This window comes from Brienomyrus brachyistius, chromosome 4, assembly GCF_023856365.1.
Source record: "Brienomyrus brachyistius isolate T26 chromosome 4, BBRACH_0.4, whole genome shotgun sequence".
Lineage (NCBI taxonomy): Eukaryota > Metazoa > Chordata > Actinopteri > Osteoglossiformes > Mormyridae > Brienomyrus > Brienomyrus brachyistius.
This window is the reverse complement of record NC_064536.1, coordinates 27,149,680-27,168,656: the sequence shown is the minus strand read 5'-3', so window position 1 is coordinate 27,168,656 and position 18,977 is coordinate 27,149,680. Positions and strand designations below refer to the sequence as shown.

Sequence of the window (18,977 nt, the reverse complement as noted above, 5' to 3'; positions counted from 1 at the left end):
GGATCTCGTCACGGTTCTAGGGCAAGATTTTCTCCACCCCAGGCTCCGTGGGACATCTGAAAATGAGTCAGCTCAAAGCCCTTTGCGGCTTCTTATCCAGACCTCAGAAACCGCAGAGTGACTGTCTATTATTTCAGTTTTTAATTGTTTTTTTTGTGTACAGTTTGTTTGTCCAATATCAGTTTTAGCAGATTAATTTGGGCAAACATAATTAACTGAGTAAGACTGAGACATCTAACGCATTTATTAATGAGGAAAGCGCAGTCCGCAGGGGGCGCTGTCGGGGTATCAGCTGTTCGTCCATCAGGCATCTCACAGGAGAGGATGCAGGAGCGTCAGCCTACAAATTGGCTGGATCATTGAGTGCTCCCCCCCCCTCACCCCCTACCCTGCCGTCTGTTCACGAAGTCTTGTGTCCTTCCTGTTACCCCCCCATACACACCAACCACCCCCCCTCCCCCCGCAGCATCCGTATCCTGCCCGTTTAGCTAATTGACATGAATCGTGAGCCACACACAATCCATCAACGCGCCGTAATCGCTGCTCTATGGACCCAGATTGATGGCCGAAACGATTTTGTGTCCCGAGATGGTGTTTATCAAGCTCCCGCAGAGAAGAGATACAAGCACTGGCTGTGGAAACAGAAAGATGAGGGGGGGATGGGGGGCTGACATCGGGCAGTGGGGGGTGGGGCTTCACTTTTTCAGAGCACTCTTCCACAGTGCTCCAGAATGCCGATTCCAACAGCCGAAAAAGACAGAAGTAAACGATACTGACAAAGACGACAGCATCGATTCAGTGCTCAGTCCATGTGTCCAAAACTGGTGGAGCCCTACATCTCGCTAACGTTCACTCAAATAAGCCTCAGAGGCAGGCCTCAGCCCCCTGTAGCCCAGGTGGGCCCCAATCAGCTAAAAGGTGATAAAAGATAATTAATGAAATCACCCCACTCACCCCAGTGGGGCAATAGAACTGTCTATCAAACGGGATGTTTCTAAATCAATCAACATTTTCGCCACTGCTGGCTGCCTGAGGAACAGTCAGTAAGCTGTACCCAAGCACAGAGCAATGGGGAGCATCGTAGAGCTCCTTTACTGCTGCACACTTTAAAAATGCTAACGCATGGCAAAATATTTAGGCGACTTGAAAAATACAAATACCTTCAGAAATGACTGCAAGAAGTGCTGTAGCTCCGACGTATGCCATACAAATGAATTACATTAAATCATTTTGTTGAGGCTGTCAGAAAGCTGTGAACCAGTCAGAGACCTTGGAGACCGTCCTCACATTTCACCCGACGCCGGAGATGCCTCCCCTCAGAATCCAGGACTTTTCCGGTCACGCGGCTATAGTGCAGAAGGTAGGCGCCACACTCCATTGGCCATTTCCATCAGTCCTGGAGACAGAGCAGCCCCCTACTGGGCCATATGGTGCATTGCAAACCAGTGTGGGTTGCGTACATTTCAGAATCAGCCGGGGTGGCAATTAGCAGGAAAATGACTGTAACCTCAGCATGTCATTAGCATGGTGATACTAAGCTATCCGTTTGCCCATCGAGGTCAAGTGGCTGGCGATTATTACAATGAGGTGATTTATGATCAAACGGGGGTAGGGGGCGGGTGTTTGTGGGTGAGCAGGTGGGGAGAATTGGGGGGGGGGGGGGGTTATGTTAGCCTCAGACTCCCATTAAAACAACCTGATTTACGAGTCGGTTAAATGAATCGTTGACTCCAAAAGAAGTAAATGAGATTTGGCCGGAGTTCTGAAGACTGGAGGGAGGAGGTTTGGGGGGTGGGGGGGTGATAGTGAGGGTAGAGACAGACGGTGATTAGAAGAACCCCAAACAAGCTGTGGTCCTCAGGAAAAAGCCGTGAAAATGAGCCGCAAACAAGTGCCCTTTATGATCATCGATATAATTGCTCAGCTGATGGTTTTATGTACTGTGACTTATCTATACAAAGCCGCTTCATTTTACACTTAACCGATTTACAGAGTGGGAAATTATACTGAGAAAGTTGCTCTTTGTTCACTGTTTTCCCAGAGAGAGACACGGAGCTCTAGCATAAAGGTTAGCAACCCCCAGAACAGTCCGGCAAACTAACTATCTTTAAAAATTAGTCAGAGAAGACAGTAGCAGCCAAGCAGCCAACAATGCAAATGGAGCCCAGCGTAAGGCTGTCAGCCTTTAAGGAACTGGCAAGGAAACCTGGGGCTGCTATTGTGTTTTTGACGTCCCATGTTTCTAATCCATTGCCCACCTGAGGAAACTAGCAATAAGGCAATACGGTAAGTGACAACAGCCGTCATGGCATGAAAATGGCAAATGTTACCACGGGAGAAGGCGGGAGATTAGCTGTTACGGGAAAATAAAAACAATCGCATCTGGGTTAGGCCCCAACGCGCCCGCTGTCAGCGTCCACACGGGTAATTAAATCCCTACCTTCGTTTACAGTCCTCTGCCGTTAATACGCATAATTAATTTAGCTATTTTTCACTTGGAGCGTTCGGGGGCAAATGACTTCCTCCAGAGTAGAGGGGATAAACGGCATGTAATCGCTCGTGCCTCTTTGTTGCTCACTTCCAATTATAATCGGGGATAATAATTTAGAGAACAACAAAAACACGTTTTGAGTTAGTATCGAAATTGCCAGCCGACTGCTCACTGAACCTGTGCGTGTTGAGAAAACCGTATCATAATTGGAAAAATATGAGTAAATATACCCCATCGACTCCTCTAGTTGGTCTATTTTTTTGATCAAACTGGATTCCAGTAAGATGATGGAAGTTGTATTGATATACTGCTGATTTGGATACACAATCCATTAAACTGCAATACTCATACACCAATCACAGGGCAGTGGTATGTAAATGAGGATAGTATATTAAAATAAAGAAAACAAAGTCCAATTTGTTTGATAAAAAGCTGGTGTGAAATGTGTCTATACCGGCCTATTGTTTACATGAAGATGTATGCACGTACATGTATTTATGTAGCAGATGCTTGGATCTAAAATTATGTATGTTTTTGAGAGAGCTGGGTCAGACAGTCCCTGGACCGACTGGGTGTTAAGCGTTTTGCTCAGGGACCCAGCAGTGATGTCACTCTGGGATCCGAAGCAATGCCTGAAGCATACAAACACAGCCACACATCACCCTGAAAAAAAAGCGAACTTTAACGTTTGAATGGGTTCCATGATCATTCTGTGTAGATCTGGGCGCGTTTTATCAGTCACACTGGCCTTCGTGCTGCTGCATCAGACACACGTTCTCCCTTCATCAGGGATGTCGGTAGAGATTTTTGAGATTCTGTTGGACCCAGAATAAATCATGTTCAAAACTTTTTAGGGGGCCTTGAAATCCCCCCCCCCCTTTATGGTGCGCATGCCTATCAACATAGGTGCGAAAATGTGAACTAATGGCATGTGAAAGTCTGTCGGCTTGCACACCAGCCTTGCTAGTGCAAGCACACACCCCCACCCCATCCCTGGCCCCCCCGCCAACCAGGCTGTAATGCAGCTGGAGAGCAGAATATTTGCTCTGGATCATTTCCCCCGACATGCCCGTGGATCTCGCCCAAGGCAGGATGGAAATGTGCTGCACCTACGGGGCACGGCCACCGTGTGGCGAGCTGTCTGCCTCATGTCAGATTCTGTGGCTTCTTTTGTCTTCGTGCTTGCACAATGAGGCAGGGAGGAACTCAGGTCAAGTACCTCCTCTAGAAAAGAGACCAGGATAAAAGATATAATGTCACAAAGACTTGCCCCAGAGGGACTCACAGTGCCTCAAGATGACAGAGGCCACAAATTTAAGATGCAACAGTAGCCCCTGTTGATTGTTTTCGGCTCTGACTGCTGTTCGGATCTAATTATCCTGCCAAGATCAGCCTTGTGCACCTTCAGTAGCCAAACGATGCAAGAGAACATAAGCTGAACGGAGCAACGTGCCACAGTGCCTCTGCTGGCAAACTCCCAGGAAATTTCCCTGGAACTTCTGCAAGAATTCTCTGATCAAAGGGGACAGCCGGACGTACTCAATTAGCTCTATCAGCACTGTGAACATTGTTACATGATATGTGTCATGTAGAGGCTTCAAGGAAATACGAGACAAGACCTTAGGCAGCGGGAGTTTAGGCTACAGAAGCCGACAGGAAGAGCATTACCCTATAACTCCCAGAATCTCTTGTCCAGTCTGTCTGCGCACACTTTGAATTAGCTTTGGGAAGCTAACGCTTAACTGACAACACCGTAAAAGCCAGTGTCGAATCAAGAGCCCAGTGCGAACAAAACGGCCAAAAATCACTTCAGAGAAGGATTTCAGGAATAATTATGTGTCTTGCATTTGACACAAATCCTCTAGGCCATTCTGATCGGTCATGAAAGGATTTCATATCCTTTTGTTGTCTTGCTTGACTTCCACACCGAGCCGCAAACGCTATGTTCTATTTCCGGAGGGGTACGGTCCATCTAAGCTGTGTTAAATTACTCATTAGCAGACTTGCAAATGTTTCTAACGGGCACCTAGGAATGTTCGGTATTACCGATGCACGTAAGCTGGTCCGTGGTACATTTCTTTGGTGATGTGAGCAAGGGAACAACCAAACACCACTTTAAGCTACTGAGAAATGATGAAGCCAGGGCAGCAGGTGTGATAATCTTTGCCTTGCATTGATCTCGCTTTCTCCTCCCCACTACTTGAGCCCTCTGAAAGCTTGGTATCTCCACCTCTGTGAAAATGACCTCAGGTACTTCAGAGGAGAGGAGAGAGGGGTGCAAATTCCACTCGAGCGCATTTTTCAGACATCCTGTTCCATTCTTCCTTAGAAAGCTTCTTATCCATAGTGTTGAACATCAGGGGGTGAGGATAGTAAGGACCAATGTGCAGCATTAAGAGCCAACACACCCCCCCACTCTTCACTCCCGACATGCTTCAACTCCCAGCCTCTACACTTGTTGCTGAGAGCAAAGTCGTCAAACATGCTAGAAAAAACCCCTAACCCTCCGGCTTGCCAGCTCTCAAGCTACCACTGCTGGACTGCACCCTGTACCACTCCGAGACACATGTGCTTAACGACAAAAAATAGGCCTCAGCACTCACAACGCTGATGAAATCCCAAAAGTGACGACCGTGTCCATCTCGCCTCATTTCCATATGGACTGAAAGGTGGCCCGAGACGCACCAGTGGTTCCTAAGGATGAGCGCTCGCTCATCTGTTGGCGAGATCTTTCAGCTGAGTAGTACCGGGGTTTGAGAAATAATGAATCAAAGAGCATTGCCGATGTTCCCAGACTTCCAAATGGGAGCTCGAATAAGCTCGGCGGCCGAAGAGGGGTGTGGGGATGCAGGTTACGCAAGGCAATGAAATGACTCCGGGTCTTTCTGTTACCAAATCCTCGGCAGTCTCTAGGCTTTTCATTTCTAAGTGTTTCTTCTGATTTGTTTAGAAAAAATTAATAAATTTAAACGGCAGAAACGTTCGCCTTTTTGAAGTCAGACTAGACCTTCTCTGGCCCCAGTCTACCTGAAGCATAGCTTCCCCACCTTGTTCTCTGGACTCCTGTCATTTCATGATAAATCTCTCCTTTAGCCTCAGGAGCTTACTGACCTGATGATACTCTACGCAAACAATCAGCCCAGGTTGAAAGCGGGTCATTCCTGCGATTCAGGAGCAGCCAGCGTGTGTACAGTCATCACGAGTGGTACAATTAAGGCCACCCTCAGTGGACCTCCTGAAAGCTCAAGCTTTCATTTCCCTGAAACTCAGGGATTATTTATCACACCTTCTCTCAAAGTAAAACCCTTCTCATGGTTCACGGGAAGCAATGATCTAGTGGTAGCATAAACAGGAATACTCTTCCCCATTGAAATACACCGTACGGCTTCATTAGCGGATTTCACTAGCGGCTTTTCGTGACTAAATCCTGACCTTCCTCTGGGGACTCCGGCGACGCTCCGGAGCATATTGATTTTAAATTGTTATTCCATTGACTGCGGGGACTTGAATGAGGACTGACCCCCGAACGAGGCCCATCAATCTTCCAGCACAACACCCATCCCAAGCCAGAAATGGGGAGGTGTTAGCCATAACATCCACATCGGGGGATTAGTCTACCGGGATTTATTGTGTGCACAGTAACTATCTCTTTTTTTCAATAATTTTTCTACAGACTTTTTCCATTCTTGGAGACCTAAAAATTGGTAGTAAACAAATCTATTATATTTATAATCACAAGCATAAATCAGGATACTGGTAAATCAGTCTTGCTTTAGCGACTTTTGTACGCAAAAGCAATTTATTGAGCACCTATCTTTGAGGAGCAGTAACCTATTAGATCCTGGCATTGGGGTCGGGGGGTTGCTATTTGAGAAGGGTTCTGGGGTACTGAGGGAATTGGGAAGCTGCCTTCCATCCCATGAGCAGGAACCTAATCAGTTACAAAACTTCATCAAGTTTTGCTCAGAACCATTACTTATTCTGGCAAGAAAAAGCAACCCTACAATTCCCTACCCGAACACATACATAAGCTAGTGCACGCAGTACATATTGTCGCACGCTTCCACGTACATGGGTGAAGTGGCTAACACACAATAGCACGCTCACAAACATGCTTGATGTAAACAAACCCTTCCTCACTTAATTCCCCTTTGTCTCCCCCTGGTAGTATGGGACAGATGAAAAGGTTTTCCTTCACGCCCCACAGAGATACGGGATCACTTTGTTGTGAGATTTCGGTCGTGCCACGTTAAATCTCCGGCAAACAGGGAGCGGCCCCTTCTCATCTCGAGCGACTCTGAGATTTACCCGCCCTCTCCTGAAATCTCTCCTCCTTTCATGTTTGTTCCCTAGCGGCGGTGGTGGCGGCACAGCCAAATTCGCCAGGAGTGTCAAGCCCAGTTCCATCGAGCATTACCATGCCGGTCACCTGGGAGACCAGAATGTTTCCGGGTGTTATGAGTACACACTCCGCATCCCGATGCCTCAGAATCCACGGTCAGCCCAAACTAAACTTCCACGACTCTCTCAAACTGTAGGTCTTAGCATCAAATTTCAGCTACGAGAAGGTTTTGATTCACTTGTGTGTGCTGGAAATCCACCATAGACTAATTATCACCTGTGTAGACTCATCTGATGTATGCTGTAGTGGTTGTGCAGTTTGATTTATAATTCAAACCCAAATATGTACAAGAAAAACTAATTGATTTTTTTTTATTTATAGAAAACAGTGTGTAGTTTCCACTTCACATCCTTGAGAATCACTGTTATACATCATTCTCCAACCACCCTGGGTGATGAATTAATTATTATGGAGATTTTCCCTTGAAATCCTTATGCTCTTTATATCTTCTGAAGGCATGCCATTGCCAATATATATGAAAGCTAAGATGCAATTTTTTTTTGTGCATTTATGTCTCTTGTGATTAATATGACATTCAGGCAGGAGTCTTTGATTTAATAGCTAGCTGTTTTAAGTACTGCCATTAATGTAAAATCCCACTCTCCATTCGTAAAAACAAATAATACCTTTTTCTCAAAAACTGTTTGCAATGAAATCTCTTCCCATAAAAAATGGAAAATACTTAACCAAAGTGGAATAAAACTCCAGTATTATATGAACGATGAGGGTGATTTTTTTTTTTGCTACTGTGTTGTCGGCATTGGACAATCACCTTAAATGACACAGTGATAAATCATAGTTCCTCCTAAAACGGTCCTTATTTACACGCGTTTGTTCCTAAATACGCATAGCCCCTTTCAGGGGTGGTATGACTAGGACTGCATCTGAGTGCAAGCAGCTGTTTCGCGGCCTGACTGTTTGTTAATATTAATCAAAGTTGAAAAGCGCGAGGCTTGGATGAGATCGGACGCCCAGTACTTAGTCACACATCTGAACAGCCGTGACTGGATGCCTATTATGGTGGGCGGGACTTATTGGCGGAATTACATGTGCTTATTACACGCAACATATTTCACTAGCTGTGTCCAAAATCAACTGTATCCAATCTATTTCTACGCTGTGACTGTGGGCCGCTTCTACTGCTGTTGTTTTTGAACCTTCCTTCCCCTCGATAAAAGGGATGCCCCCATTTTGCGATAAGACCCCCCCCAGTTCAATTTGTTCTGGCAATTATGGCCTGGACTTGCTGACCAGGAGAGGCGTCCACGTTTGTGCACCGATGTGGAAAGCCACGCAGCCAGGACAAAAGGGGGGGGGGGTCTTAGCCATTCTGGGGTGCTACCCAAGCGTGTGCTGACAGATCGGCCAGGGCTGTAACCAGGCAGGCCCCCTGCCGGAACAAAGAGGTCAGGAGGGAGAAGAAGAGGAAGAGAATGGACTGGCAAATGGGAAAGGGAGACAGTGAAAAGAACAGGGGAAAATATACGGAATTGATCGGTGCTGGTACCTTTTGACCATCTGGTCGCCCAGCTCCGGTTTGCATTTTCTGTGCCGTGCAACAGACTAAATTACTCTGTCAGGAAGATTAAGTAGCTTCAAAGGAGGTAGCGGAGAGAGAGCAAAACGTTTGCAAAAGGGAAAGATTTAGTCGGAGGGAAAACTCAAGGTGTATGACGTGACAGGGCACAAAAGCGGGCTGGAATGAAGTTTCTCCCGCGTGTGATACACTGCAAGGAAGAAAAAGAGGGAGAGAAAAAAAAACTCATTTATTTTCAGATCAGACGAACTCTGAGATAGTGCAACGCTCCCGGTCTTTTATTTTGTGAGCTTTTTGTCTTGTTTGCTTACTCTCCACATCTGTTACCTTCACATGGGAGGCTGATTCTGTGGCCCAAGACACGGGTGCCAAGTACGATAAAGAGCCAATTTAAGAGTGGATTTGAATTTTAGACCAGAAGTATTTTAATGAGGCATGGGCATGGACGCCTCTGCACAGAGGGTCCTTTTGGGCACTGAGTAGCGGCAAATCTGTTTCCCAGACACGCTCTCTTTATGTATTATTTTAGCCCAGATTCCTTTCCCAACCTGATTTTCAAGGTTTTATTTCTTTGATCTACACTCGCATGGGAGACTGACGGGTGACACCCCGCTAACGTACCACTTTATCACTCGTTTTTTTTTTTGGGCACCAACAAAGAAGAAACCACTTGGGCAGCAGAGCATCCAATATTTTCATTACTGCTGGTGGTGATGTCACACACTCTTGGGTTACGATATGCAGAAACTGGTGGGGGGGCGGGGGGGGGGGGGGGTTGGGAAAGGTTTGTGCCCCGTATGGCTTTAACTGTTAAAGAAGTACACCCCCCACCTCTCCTAACAGCCCACCATGCTGCACTTGTAGACACACAAAGACCCTCACATCACTCTCAAAGACCCTCGAGAAGAGTTTGGTGGCCTCTATAGTGAGACCCGCCCCCCCAAGGTCCCCAAAACCCTCTACCAGTTCCCTGGATTGATGCCATTGATTCCCTCGACCAGACTGAGGATTATGACAGTGCTGAGGGGTTACTGAGGTCCGCCTCTCTCTCTCTCTCCCCCTCTCTCTCTCTCTCTCTCTCCCCCTCACCTCCCACAATCCTTGAATCTCTCCCTCCGCCCATGAAGTATTTCTCCCTGACGGAGAGAGAGCCAAGATGAAACTTTGAGCGGACGGGGGAGCTCAACACGTGTAAGAGGCGCTCAAGGTGACTTTGCAGGGACGAGTTCGGTGAGTCGGCAATGGGTGCTGGGGGAGGTGGGGGGTGGGGGGATTCGTAAGCCATCCTCGGAAGTTTTTACGGGCTCGGTGGTGGGATTTAGCGAGCGCGGAGAAAGAGTAGAAAGGAAAGCTGTCAGGAGGAGACAATGAGGGCGGAAGAGAGGAGGCAGGTAAGCAGTAGAATTTTAAAGAGCTTTTGCTCAGGGGATCCTAGGAAGGTTTTTGATATGTATGCATGATGTAACAGGGCAACTTCTACTTCAGCTGGAGGTTCTCTGACTAAACGGGGGCCTGTCAACGGCTTCTTTGGTCCTACCTTCCCGCCCAAAGCCCAACAGGTGTGACGTCTTTGTTTACACTCAGTCGTTTCATCTGAGGTCTCGCCTTTTTGCTTTTTTGCTCATAAAATCTGGCCATGGCTTTTAACGCTGGGGAAACGGCAGAAGGGGGAAAGCCTCGTAATGGTGATTGGATGCTCCGTGGAAAGCGTAATTAATGCCGCACACATCCGGTCTGTCTGCTGCTAAACCGCGCCGCGCTAAAAGTATTACTCTGCTATTAGGGATTTGGTTTAACATTCAGGCCTCATTCTGCAGTCACAGTCAAGGGTTTAATTTTTCAACCAGACGACATCCCCCCCCCCCCTGCCCCCACACCACCACCCCATCCACTCCAAACCATTAAGCTGTCTCCTATCTTTTAAATTGGAGTGGAAAATAGGGCGAGAGATTGACAAGAATTCCGGAAAAAGGGGCAGGGAGACATCCGAGCCATTATCCGTGTCACGGCCGGTGATTAGCGATGCCGAAAGTGAGGCGGAGCCATGCACCGTGCTATGAGAAATGAGAGCAGGCGTCCCCGGGGCCGTTCTAGAAGATTCTGGTACTTCTGGCCATAGAGGAACGCCTAGGGCATGTGTCGAGCGAGGCCCTTAACCCCAGTTGCTCCAGGTACTGACTGACCCGGCTATCTCCTCCATACCAGTTTCACGAGGTGGCCTCCTGTGATGCTTTTCCAGCTGTCCTGAAGGAGGTCCCACATGTCTGCTGAGCTCTCAATGGCCGCTTTTCCTTCACTCTCTCGTCAACCTCCTCCAAAACCATCTCTACTGGATTTAGGTCAGGTGCCCAGGTCAAGTGATGCGACACTATTTCACTCTCCTTTGTAAGTGGATTGGTGTGTCCAAACTTTTGCCGGGTATTATAGTTCCTCTCCTCTTTATAGAGTGTGGTAGATGAGTGAGGTTTCTAGAAGGAAATTGGTATTCAGATCAGAGAAAATCGGTATTCAGACCTCTGAAGCCGCCACCTGCTGTTTGTACGGCAAATCCCTGCTTCAGATGAACTTGGTTGACGCAGCCTTAGGTCTCTATGCTAATGTACTGTCTATAACTCACCCCACCTCTGCCCAGTAGGTTCACACATGCTTCACGTTTGGGGGTGTGACCCCTTCTACCTCAACCTCTCCGTTTGAAGGGGGTGTTTGAAATGCGGGCATCTTTCGAGGGATGGACAAAGTCAAGGACAAACATCCCTACATACCTGTATTATAAATGAAGCCTGCTGTTTGTTTTGTGAGGGGGGGGGGGGGTGGAGCTGGGGGCGGTGGCCCAGCTTTCACAAGCATGCAGCGTAGCTTGTGGTTTGAGAAGAAAGGTTCAGTTTTGGTTACTTATTTAAAAGATGATTTTGCCCAAAGTGACATCCATGCAGAGGTAGCTAAGAAGCCATGGGATTTGAACCCATGGCCTTCAGAACATGAGCCCTCATCCAAGAATACTGAGCCAATGACCAGCCATTTTCAGTGCCTTGTTAATTGTATCAGTCAGCTGGCTATTAAAAATCATGCTACCATCCCAGGGGTCTGTCCCCCTACACCTCAGTGGGGGATTTCCTCTGACCGGTTTTCAGCTTCTCAGAGGCAGATAAAGAAGCAGATGCTGCAGCCACAAGAAGTGAATTTGGCTGCAAAGACTTGGGCGTAGGTGGACACGACCACTCAGCGCCATTACTCCTGGGGTGGGAGGAATCTCACATGCAACTCCGAGAGGCCAAAAGAGTGCTTTGGTGCCCACTGACTGGAAAATCTCCAGGACATGAGAACATGGCGGGGGCTCTCCATGTGGGGGGTCAAAAGGAAGCCCATCATCGCAGTGCCACCCTCATCCACCGTGCCGAATCGATTGTGTTTTACAAATTGGCCGTGGCGTAAGCTCTATGGCGTGCCCAACTTGGGAGTCAGAATTCTGAAAGCCTCCCAGATTCCCGTCTACTTTAGCGTCTTGTTAAGAAGATAGTTAAGAAGATTGTAGGATTCTTTTTGCGCCCATATTCCGCATAGATTTTGGAAGAGAGAGGGGAAAACATTTATATCTTCCAAAACTTTGGATGTGGATGAGAGAGATGGAAGCATGAACATTTACATGTTCCGGAACTTTGGAAGAGAAAGAGGGAAGCATAAATATTTGTATCTGCTCTTCTGAAACTTTGAAAGAAGAGGGGAGCATAAACATGAACGTCTTCCGGAAGAGAAAGCAGGAAGAGTAAACATTTATATCTCCTGAAACTTTCCCCACCATTAGAGGAGACACTTTCTCTGAATTTAAAACCACCCTGTTACAAAAAAAAACGTCCATCTTTTAAAAAATCTGCTTTTAAAAACTACTGCCTGCTTTTCCAGACTCTTTCCAACAACACAATTATGTGGGGTGTCACCTCATTATACAGGACAAGATGGAAGCATAGGGGAGTGGGTGTAAGGGGGGAGAGCCGTGACCCTTTTCAGAAGGCTGTGCCTGGTGGGGTGGAAGATTTGGAGATGGGGAGGGGGGCTCTTTAAAGAGGTAGGCAAGATGGCTGGGAGCTAATTTGACTTCATAATGACAAAGGTCCACTTGAATGATCTGAAAGGGAGGGGGCGGCATGGGTCGGCGCTCCTCCACTTTGTTGGGGTGCGCCTTCCAGACCTCCCTCACCTCCGGCTCTGCCCCCGGCTTTGTCTCTGCCCGCTGACGATAGACTGAGGCTCAGCACCCCCACAATGCCCCACAAAACAGAACTTCTGGCTTCTTGGGAACAAAAAAGTATATAATGGCATGCCCCCAGCCCCCCTGCCCAACCGCAACCACGCCTATTCTTTTACCTCCTCCTGCCGGCAATAAATGTGGCCATTTTTACGGGCTGTTAAGGACAGAGGACAAAGATGACATCATGCAGGCCTCCAGTGGTGGTCGGTGCGAGCCCAGTAAAGAGCAGTTTGCCGTCATTATGGCGGCACCACACCTGTAGGCAGGAAATCAAGCGAAAAGTGAGCAAAAGTCAGGGGTTGTGGCCAGAGCCCTGGGCCCCTTAGGGCTGGTCTGGAATCCCAGGTGCGTTCATGTTGATGGCCAGCATGTATAATCACAGTTGTCCAAAGTGGGTGCAATTCTCTTCTAGTTCCTTTCTCTATTTCTATCATTATGTATTATTTTCTGGTTTTATTTATATGTCTGAAGGATTTTGTGACATATTTTTCATTCCTGACATTGCTTGTCTTTCAAAGTAATTATTATTATTATTATTATTATTATTGTTATTATTAATAATAATAATAATAATAATAATATCATTCAGCTGCAACTAACTGAACTGTGAAGTGGCACTGAACAGCTAGTACTCTAATATTCATAAATACACAGTGTAAAATTCCAGTGCATTTCAATACATGAAGCTAACGATTAGTTTTTTTCTGGTGTGGATTTTTCTGATTACTGCACTTTTTCTGATTACTGGCACTGAGCTGTAAGTTGTTTTTCAGAAAGTCATCTGCCAGATAGATATATTTATACTTTATAAAGAGAAGCACAAAGGTAGCCTTTTAATGAGCGGTTGATTACGGGGGTTTGGGGGGGGCAGCCAGTAAAGGAGTCTGTGAAACATGCAGACAGATGGATTACTGTTATGCCTCACACAGGGCCCCCCCAAGGCTATGCAGGGCTGAGTATGGGGTATGGGGGGGGGGGGGGGGGACGGTGCTTCCAGAACATCACACCTCCTCCAACGGTAAGAGTCTGAGGATGCCCAGATATCGGTGGGCGGTGCAGGTGTGAGGACAGGGGTCCAAATCCGCCCACCAGGGATCCTCAGTGCCCCGCGTCACCATCCGCGGGGATCTGAAAGACATTGATGCTGGGATGTTACTAAAAGGCGGCAGATTTCAGTTTTGACTGATAATTCTGGAGGCACCGCCCTTAACTGAAAGGTATCGCTGTAAAACTAGCAGAGATGTCCATACCCAACTTTAGCTGTGCGTTTATATGCAATAATTTACGTCTGCCGGTTTATGATGCAAAAAATGCAGGAGGCCATGCGGCACGTTTTTACGAAGCTTCAGTCTGGCTGCAGGTCCCAGATTTAACACCTGTCATATATACTCTCCAGTTTCCAGAGCAGGAGGTGACTGGATGGTCAAAGACATGGAAGCAAGCTGGTTAACTGATTGCCTGGGTTGAATCCCGCCACGGCCGTCTGGCTGTGGAGTTTGCATGTTCTCCATGTTCCATGTGCATTTTCAGCAGGTACTCTGTCTTCCTCCCACAGCCCACAGCTGAGTTAACGTACCTGTCCGTAGCATGTGAACAGTGCCTGGCAACCCATTGGGCGACAAAGGCAGTCACCTAGGGTGCTATCTTCTGAGGGGGCACAGACTTAGCAAGCTGATTTCACTTTGTCTGGAACGGGGGGAGGGGAGGCACTAGCAGTGAAAAAAAAGCACCACGTGGGCTTTGACTGACACTGTGTGTGAGCGGGTCTGTCCTCTTGTCCAACCCATCCATCCTGTGTCAGATAAGTGCTTGGAGAATGGATGGATGGATGGATGGATGGATGGATGGATTTTTATTAATTGCTTGTTTGCTTTGAAACAGACATCTGAGTAAGACTCCACTGTTCTCTCCTACAGGACGACAGCAGATCAAGAAGGACCAGGAGTGGACTGCCTTCTGTGGATTTCACGGCCAGCCAAACGCGTGACCTTTGGATAAACGGGTGCCGACTCTCTATGCGGCCACTTGCTCGGCTCAGCGTCAGCACCATGTTCTCCGTCAGCCTGGGCGTCCTCAGCACGCTCGTCCTGGCGATGACCGTCCCGCCATCATGGTCCGAAGAGCAGGACCCCGGCGATGGAGTAGAGGAGACACTCCGACGCGTGAAGAGGGGCTGGGTGTGGAATCAGTTCTTCGTCCTGGAGGAGTACACTGGCCTGGAGCCTCTATACATCGGAAAGGTACGCTGTGACCGAGGGCTGGGGAATATGGGGCCAGCAGTGGCTCTGCTGGTCGTCCAATCAGAAAGGCGCTCCTCTGAAGTGCGTCCAGCTGTAAGATCTATAGCGTCCTATATATTTAGAAGATTAAGGTCTTTGAAGAATGTATTTATCCATAGCAAAATGCCTTTTTGAGAAAACACGGTCAGCCAGTGCCTGAGGCAATTGGGGGATAAGGACCTTGCTCAGGACCCAGTTGTGAAATCACTCTATCGACCCTGGGATTCAAACAGACAACCTTCCAGTCATAAGCATAGAGGCCTAACATTCTGAGCCTCACATCACACTTATTTAACTGGCCCTTTTGTCCAAAGAGACGTAATAGTGAGGATCAGAGTGTAGCAGCGGCTCAGCCAGTCCCTAGAGCGACTGAGGCTTAAGAGCCTCACTCAAGGGCCGTACGGTGACATCACTACACCAGGCGAATGGTGACCCTCTGATCACGGGCACAGAGTCCAGACCCTTGCTGTCCATCAAAAAACCTATAAGGCGGTAAATAATCAAGAGACCTTTGGTGGACTGGGAGGCTGTTCTGCTGGTGGTTTCACTCCATGACCAGTATCTCCACCACGCACCAAACTGTCCCTCAGACGACTCTCCATCTGCCGGAGCTCAGCCTCCACCTTCTGCAGGACAGCACCTATCTACAGGCTCTCTGAGAAGTTCACAGAACAGAGGTGTCTCCTGACAGCCCAGCAGAAAATTAATAATCCTGTAATATTAACCATAATATTGACCATGGGGCTTCTAAACAGGTATGACACATAAACGGTGATTATGAGACCATAAACATTTCACCAAGGTGCTGTATTTATCAGACTGTGAAAGGTGACAGTTGACTCCCGAGCATATTAATAAACTAGAAAATTCCCTGCAGTCTTCGCACGGTGTCCTGAGAGACTCCAACCATCAAGACGAGTTTCTTGAACCCGTCACCCATGACAAATCCACCCCATGGTCAAGTGTCCACAGTTCCTGTTCCTTTTTACTGGGAAAGCTTCAACCATTCAAATCTGTTAGACAAGCACCAAGGTATCCCTGAAGTTCCCCGTTCCACTTACCAGACATTCTTATTCTTCTCAACTATAGAGTTAAATGCTCTTCCATCTTAAAGGCAATCAATATTTATGTAATTGACAATAATCTCCAGTAGAAGGCATCCTCGCTCCCAGCCTCAGCAGGCTGCAGGTCGCTCAGTTTGCACCGGTCCCATGAAGGGGTCATTTCTGTTGTACCTTTGAGCTAACTATTTAATCTGAATGGGAACTGGTGTGCAGCCAGGCTTGTGTGATGCTGCGTCGATCCCAAACCCAGCTCCCCGGAGCATCCCCTGAACGAGACAAAAGATGAGTGTCACGTGCGTATCACCGTAAGCGTTGCGAGGAAAAGGCAGTAGCTTCTGCTGTTTGTGCAGTGCTCCTGTCTGTGCAGAAAAATGATATAACTGTGCTGTACCCGGGGCATTTTACGAAAAGGAGCCGCGGGAGTTTAGTATTCTAGGCATTTGAATCCCTTGGTGCAAGCTGAAAGGAGATGGGGGGGGGGGCAGCTCCAGTTTACGCAGCGCCTGAGAGAAGCGGAGCAGAATGCCAGATCGGGCCCCCAGATGCATCAGAGGGTGGGGGGGACGTGAGTGTGGCTGAAAAAATAATCACCCGAGCGATGCGCCGTAAAAATACAGTGTCTCAGCTTTCTGCGGTGCCCCCTTTCATGCATCACCACGGGAACCGTCACCAGGGGCGACTGGGGCGCATGCCACCGGAGCGTGACGCTCGCCGTTACCCGCCGCCAGTTGCCCATGACAGCCTGGTGTTTAATTGATGCCTTCGCCTGACCTCGTTTCACTGGGGGCAGAGGAGCCCTCGTTAACGGGAAATCCCCTCCAGGCGAAAGGGAAAGCAATTGCGGTACGTGCACCTGGGGCTTCGAGCCCACAAGCTGGGAGATTTCAAGCGGAATTGCAAGTTGACCTGACGGAGGAGTAGATTGTCACAGCCTTAGAAGATCCCTGAAAAGTCTTAATTTTCCCTCTGGGATTAAAGTATTTGGTCTGTCTGTCAGACAGTCAGAGTAGATATGTTTCTAGGTTTTGGTCCATTTATGGAGATTTTGGCCTTGATCACAGTCCTGAAGGATCACCTTTAACCTTTAAGTTCAGGACAGTCCAAAATTCATTCTTTACCCTCCCCAGCTCCACTCGGACATGGACAGGGGCGACGGCTCTATCAAGTACATCCTGTCAGGCGAGGGGGCAGGTACCGTGTTCACCATCGACGACGTCACTGGTGATATCCACGCCGTGCAGCGGCTGGACCGGGAAGTCAAGGCCCAGTATGTGCTGCGGGCCCAGGCCCTGCAGAGGCAAACGGGCCGCCCCCTGGAACCCGAGTCTGAGTTCATCGTCAAGATCCAGGACATCAACGACAATGAGCCCAAATTCCAGGATGGGCCTTACCAGGCCACCGTGCCGGAGATGTCCGAAATTGGTGAGATCTTGGGCTACGGCTCAGTGTGTGTCTGAGTGTGTGTTATCGGAAGATATTTAGGCGCTTTCACACTGAAATTCGAGAGCCAGGTCCCGGTTTACAACTTTCTGGGCTGTCTGGACCAGGAACTTTTAGTACTGCTGGTCTAATTACACTGCACAGCAAAACTGGAACTTTTATGCTAAATAAGCATGGGAGAGGCAAGAAGCTCAGAGGTTAAACTTCACACATAATTCAAAACTACATGGAGAATGAAGAAGTCATTTTGTTAGTTATTTGTGACCCGTCACTACGAAATGAGTCTTAAAGTCGCACTGGTAGAACTGCGACCATAAGACTCATTTTGTGGTGATGGGTCACATTTATTAGTTATGGGGGGAGGGCAATTACAATCAAAAAGGGACACACCCTTTAATTTATATTTTATTCATACGACACGCGACATATATATATTTCTTTATTAAATCTGACCAGCAGATCGATCTTTCAGTTTCACAGAATAAAAAACGGTGTAACGTTATTCCGCGCTGGTAAGTTTTACCGCTGACAAAAGTATATTGGTTAGCAATCAAATTTCCCAATGCAGAAATTTTGAGATGTAAGCAAAAAAAAATGAACTCATTTAATGTACTTGAGGTACGAAAATTATTCCATCTGCTTCATTTTTGCTCCGCTCATTATATCTCTTTTCCCTGCACTTCCACATTACTTCCAAGTTAGCGCCGGTGCTTGTGGTCGACCAATCAGCAAGCTATCACTGTAAGCACCTCCCTGGTAGTTCATGTTCAAACGAAAAGTACCTTGTCTGGAGTAGATACTGGAACTACCTCTGAGGAACTACAATCAGGCCTGCAATGTGAACATGACCAAAGTTCTGTTCTGGAAAAAGGTTCTGGTTCCAGAAAAAAGTTCCTGTGGTATGAAAGCACTCTTTATCTGATGGCTACAGATGGTAGGACAGGGGACTTTTTCTGGATCATTCTCTCTGCCTCTGTCCGTCCATTGCTTTCTTATGCCAGTCAGTCTCAGCTCAGAAGAATGATCTGATCTCCTCTGATCGTCCACCTGTGTCCTGCTTCATTCTAAGCTTTAATCCTGCCCCCGTTCCCCCCAGGTACCTCTGTGATCCAGCTGACGGCGACTGACGCAGACGACCCCACCTACGGGAACAGTGCTAGGGTGGTGTACAGCATCCTGCAGGGACAGCCCTACTTCTCTGTGGAACCACAAACAGGTGGGGGGCAGGTACCCAAAATGAGCGATAACACCTCCCCCCCCAAGACTGCAACTGCAACCCCACAAAAGTATTACATCATATCCTTATACACAATGACAAATGACATCATCATACCCTAATACATGCCCACAAATGACATCATCATACCCTAATACATGCCCACAAATGACATCATCCTGCAACAGAACCACCCCTGCTAACCATATTCATCATAACTTCCCTACAGTACATCTTATTTAAATAAAAAACCCTAGATGTTTACGTAGTATTATGAAAAAGCTGCACAATGATTGATGTTT

At 47.7% G+C, this 18,977-nt stretch overlaps 1 protein-coding gene across 2 annotated transcripts in view; it reads left to right on the top strand.

Moving 5' to 3' along the window:
* Positions 1 to 18,977, top strand: part of LOC125740813 (cadherin-20-like) — a 47,796-nt gene that overhangs the window by 15,796 nt on the left and 13,023 nt on the right. The window contains exons 2-5 of one of the 2 annotated variants that reach the window (XM_049012474.1): positions 9,558 to 9,660; positions 14,593 to 14,916; positions 17,147 to 17,441; positions 18,556 to 18,675. In XM_049012474.1, the coding sequence (XP_048868431.1) occupies positions 14,692 to 14,916; positions 17,147 to 17,441; positions 18,556 to 18,675 (640 nt within the window). In that variant the 5' untranslated portion in view covers positions 9,558 to 9,660; positions 14,593 to 14,691. The remainder of the gene's footprint in view (positions 1 to 9,557; positions 9,661 to 14,592; positions 14,917 to 17,146; positions 17,442 to 18,555; positions 18,676 to 18,977) is intronic. The other variant, XM_049012473.1, reaches the window with a different exon arrangement.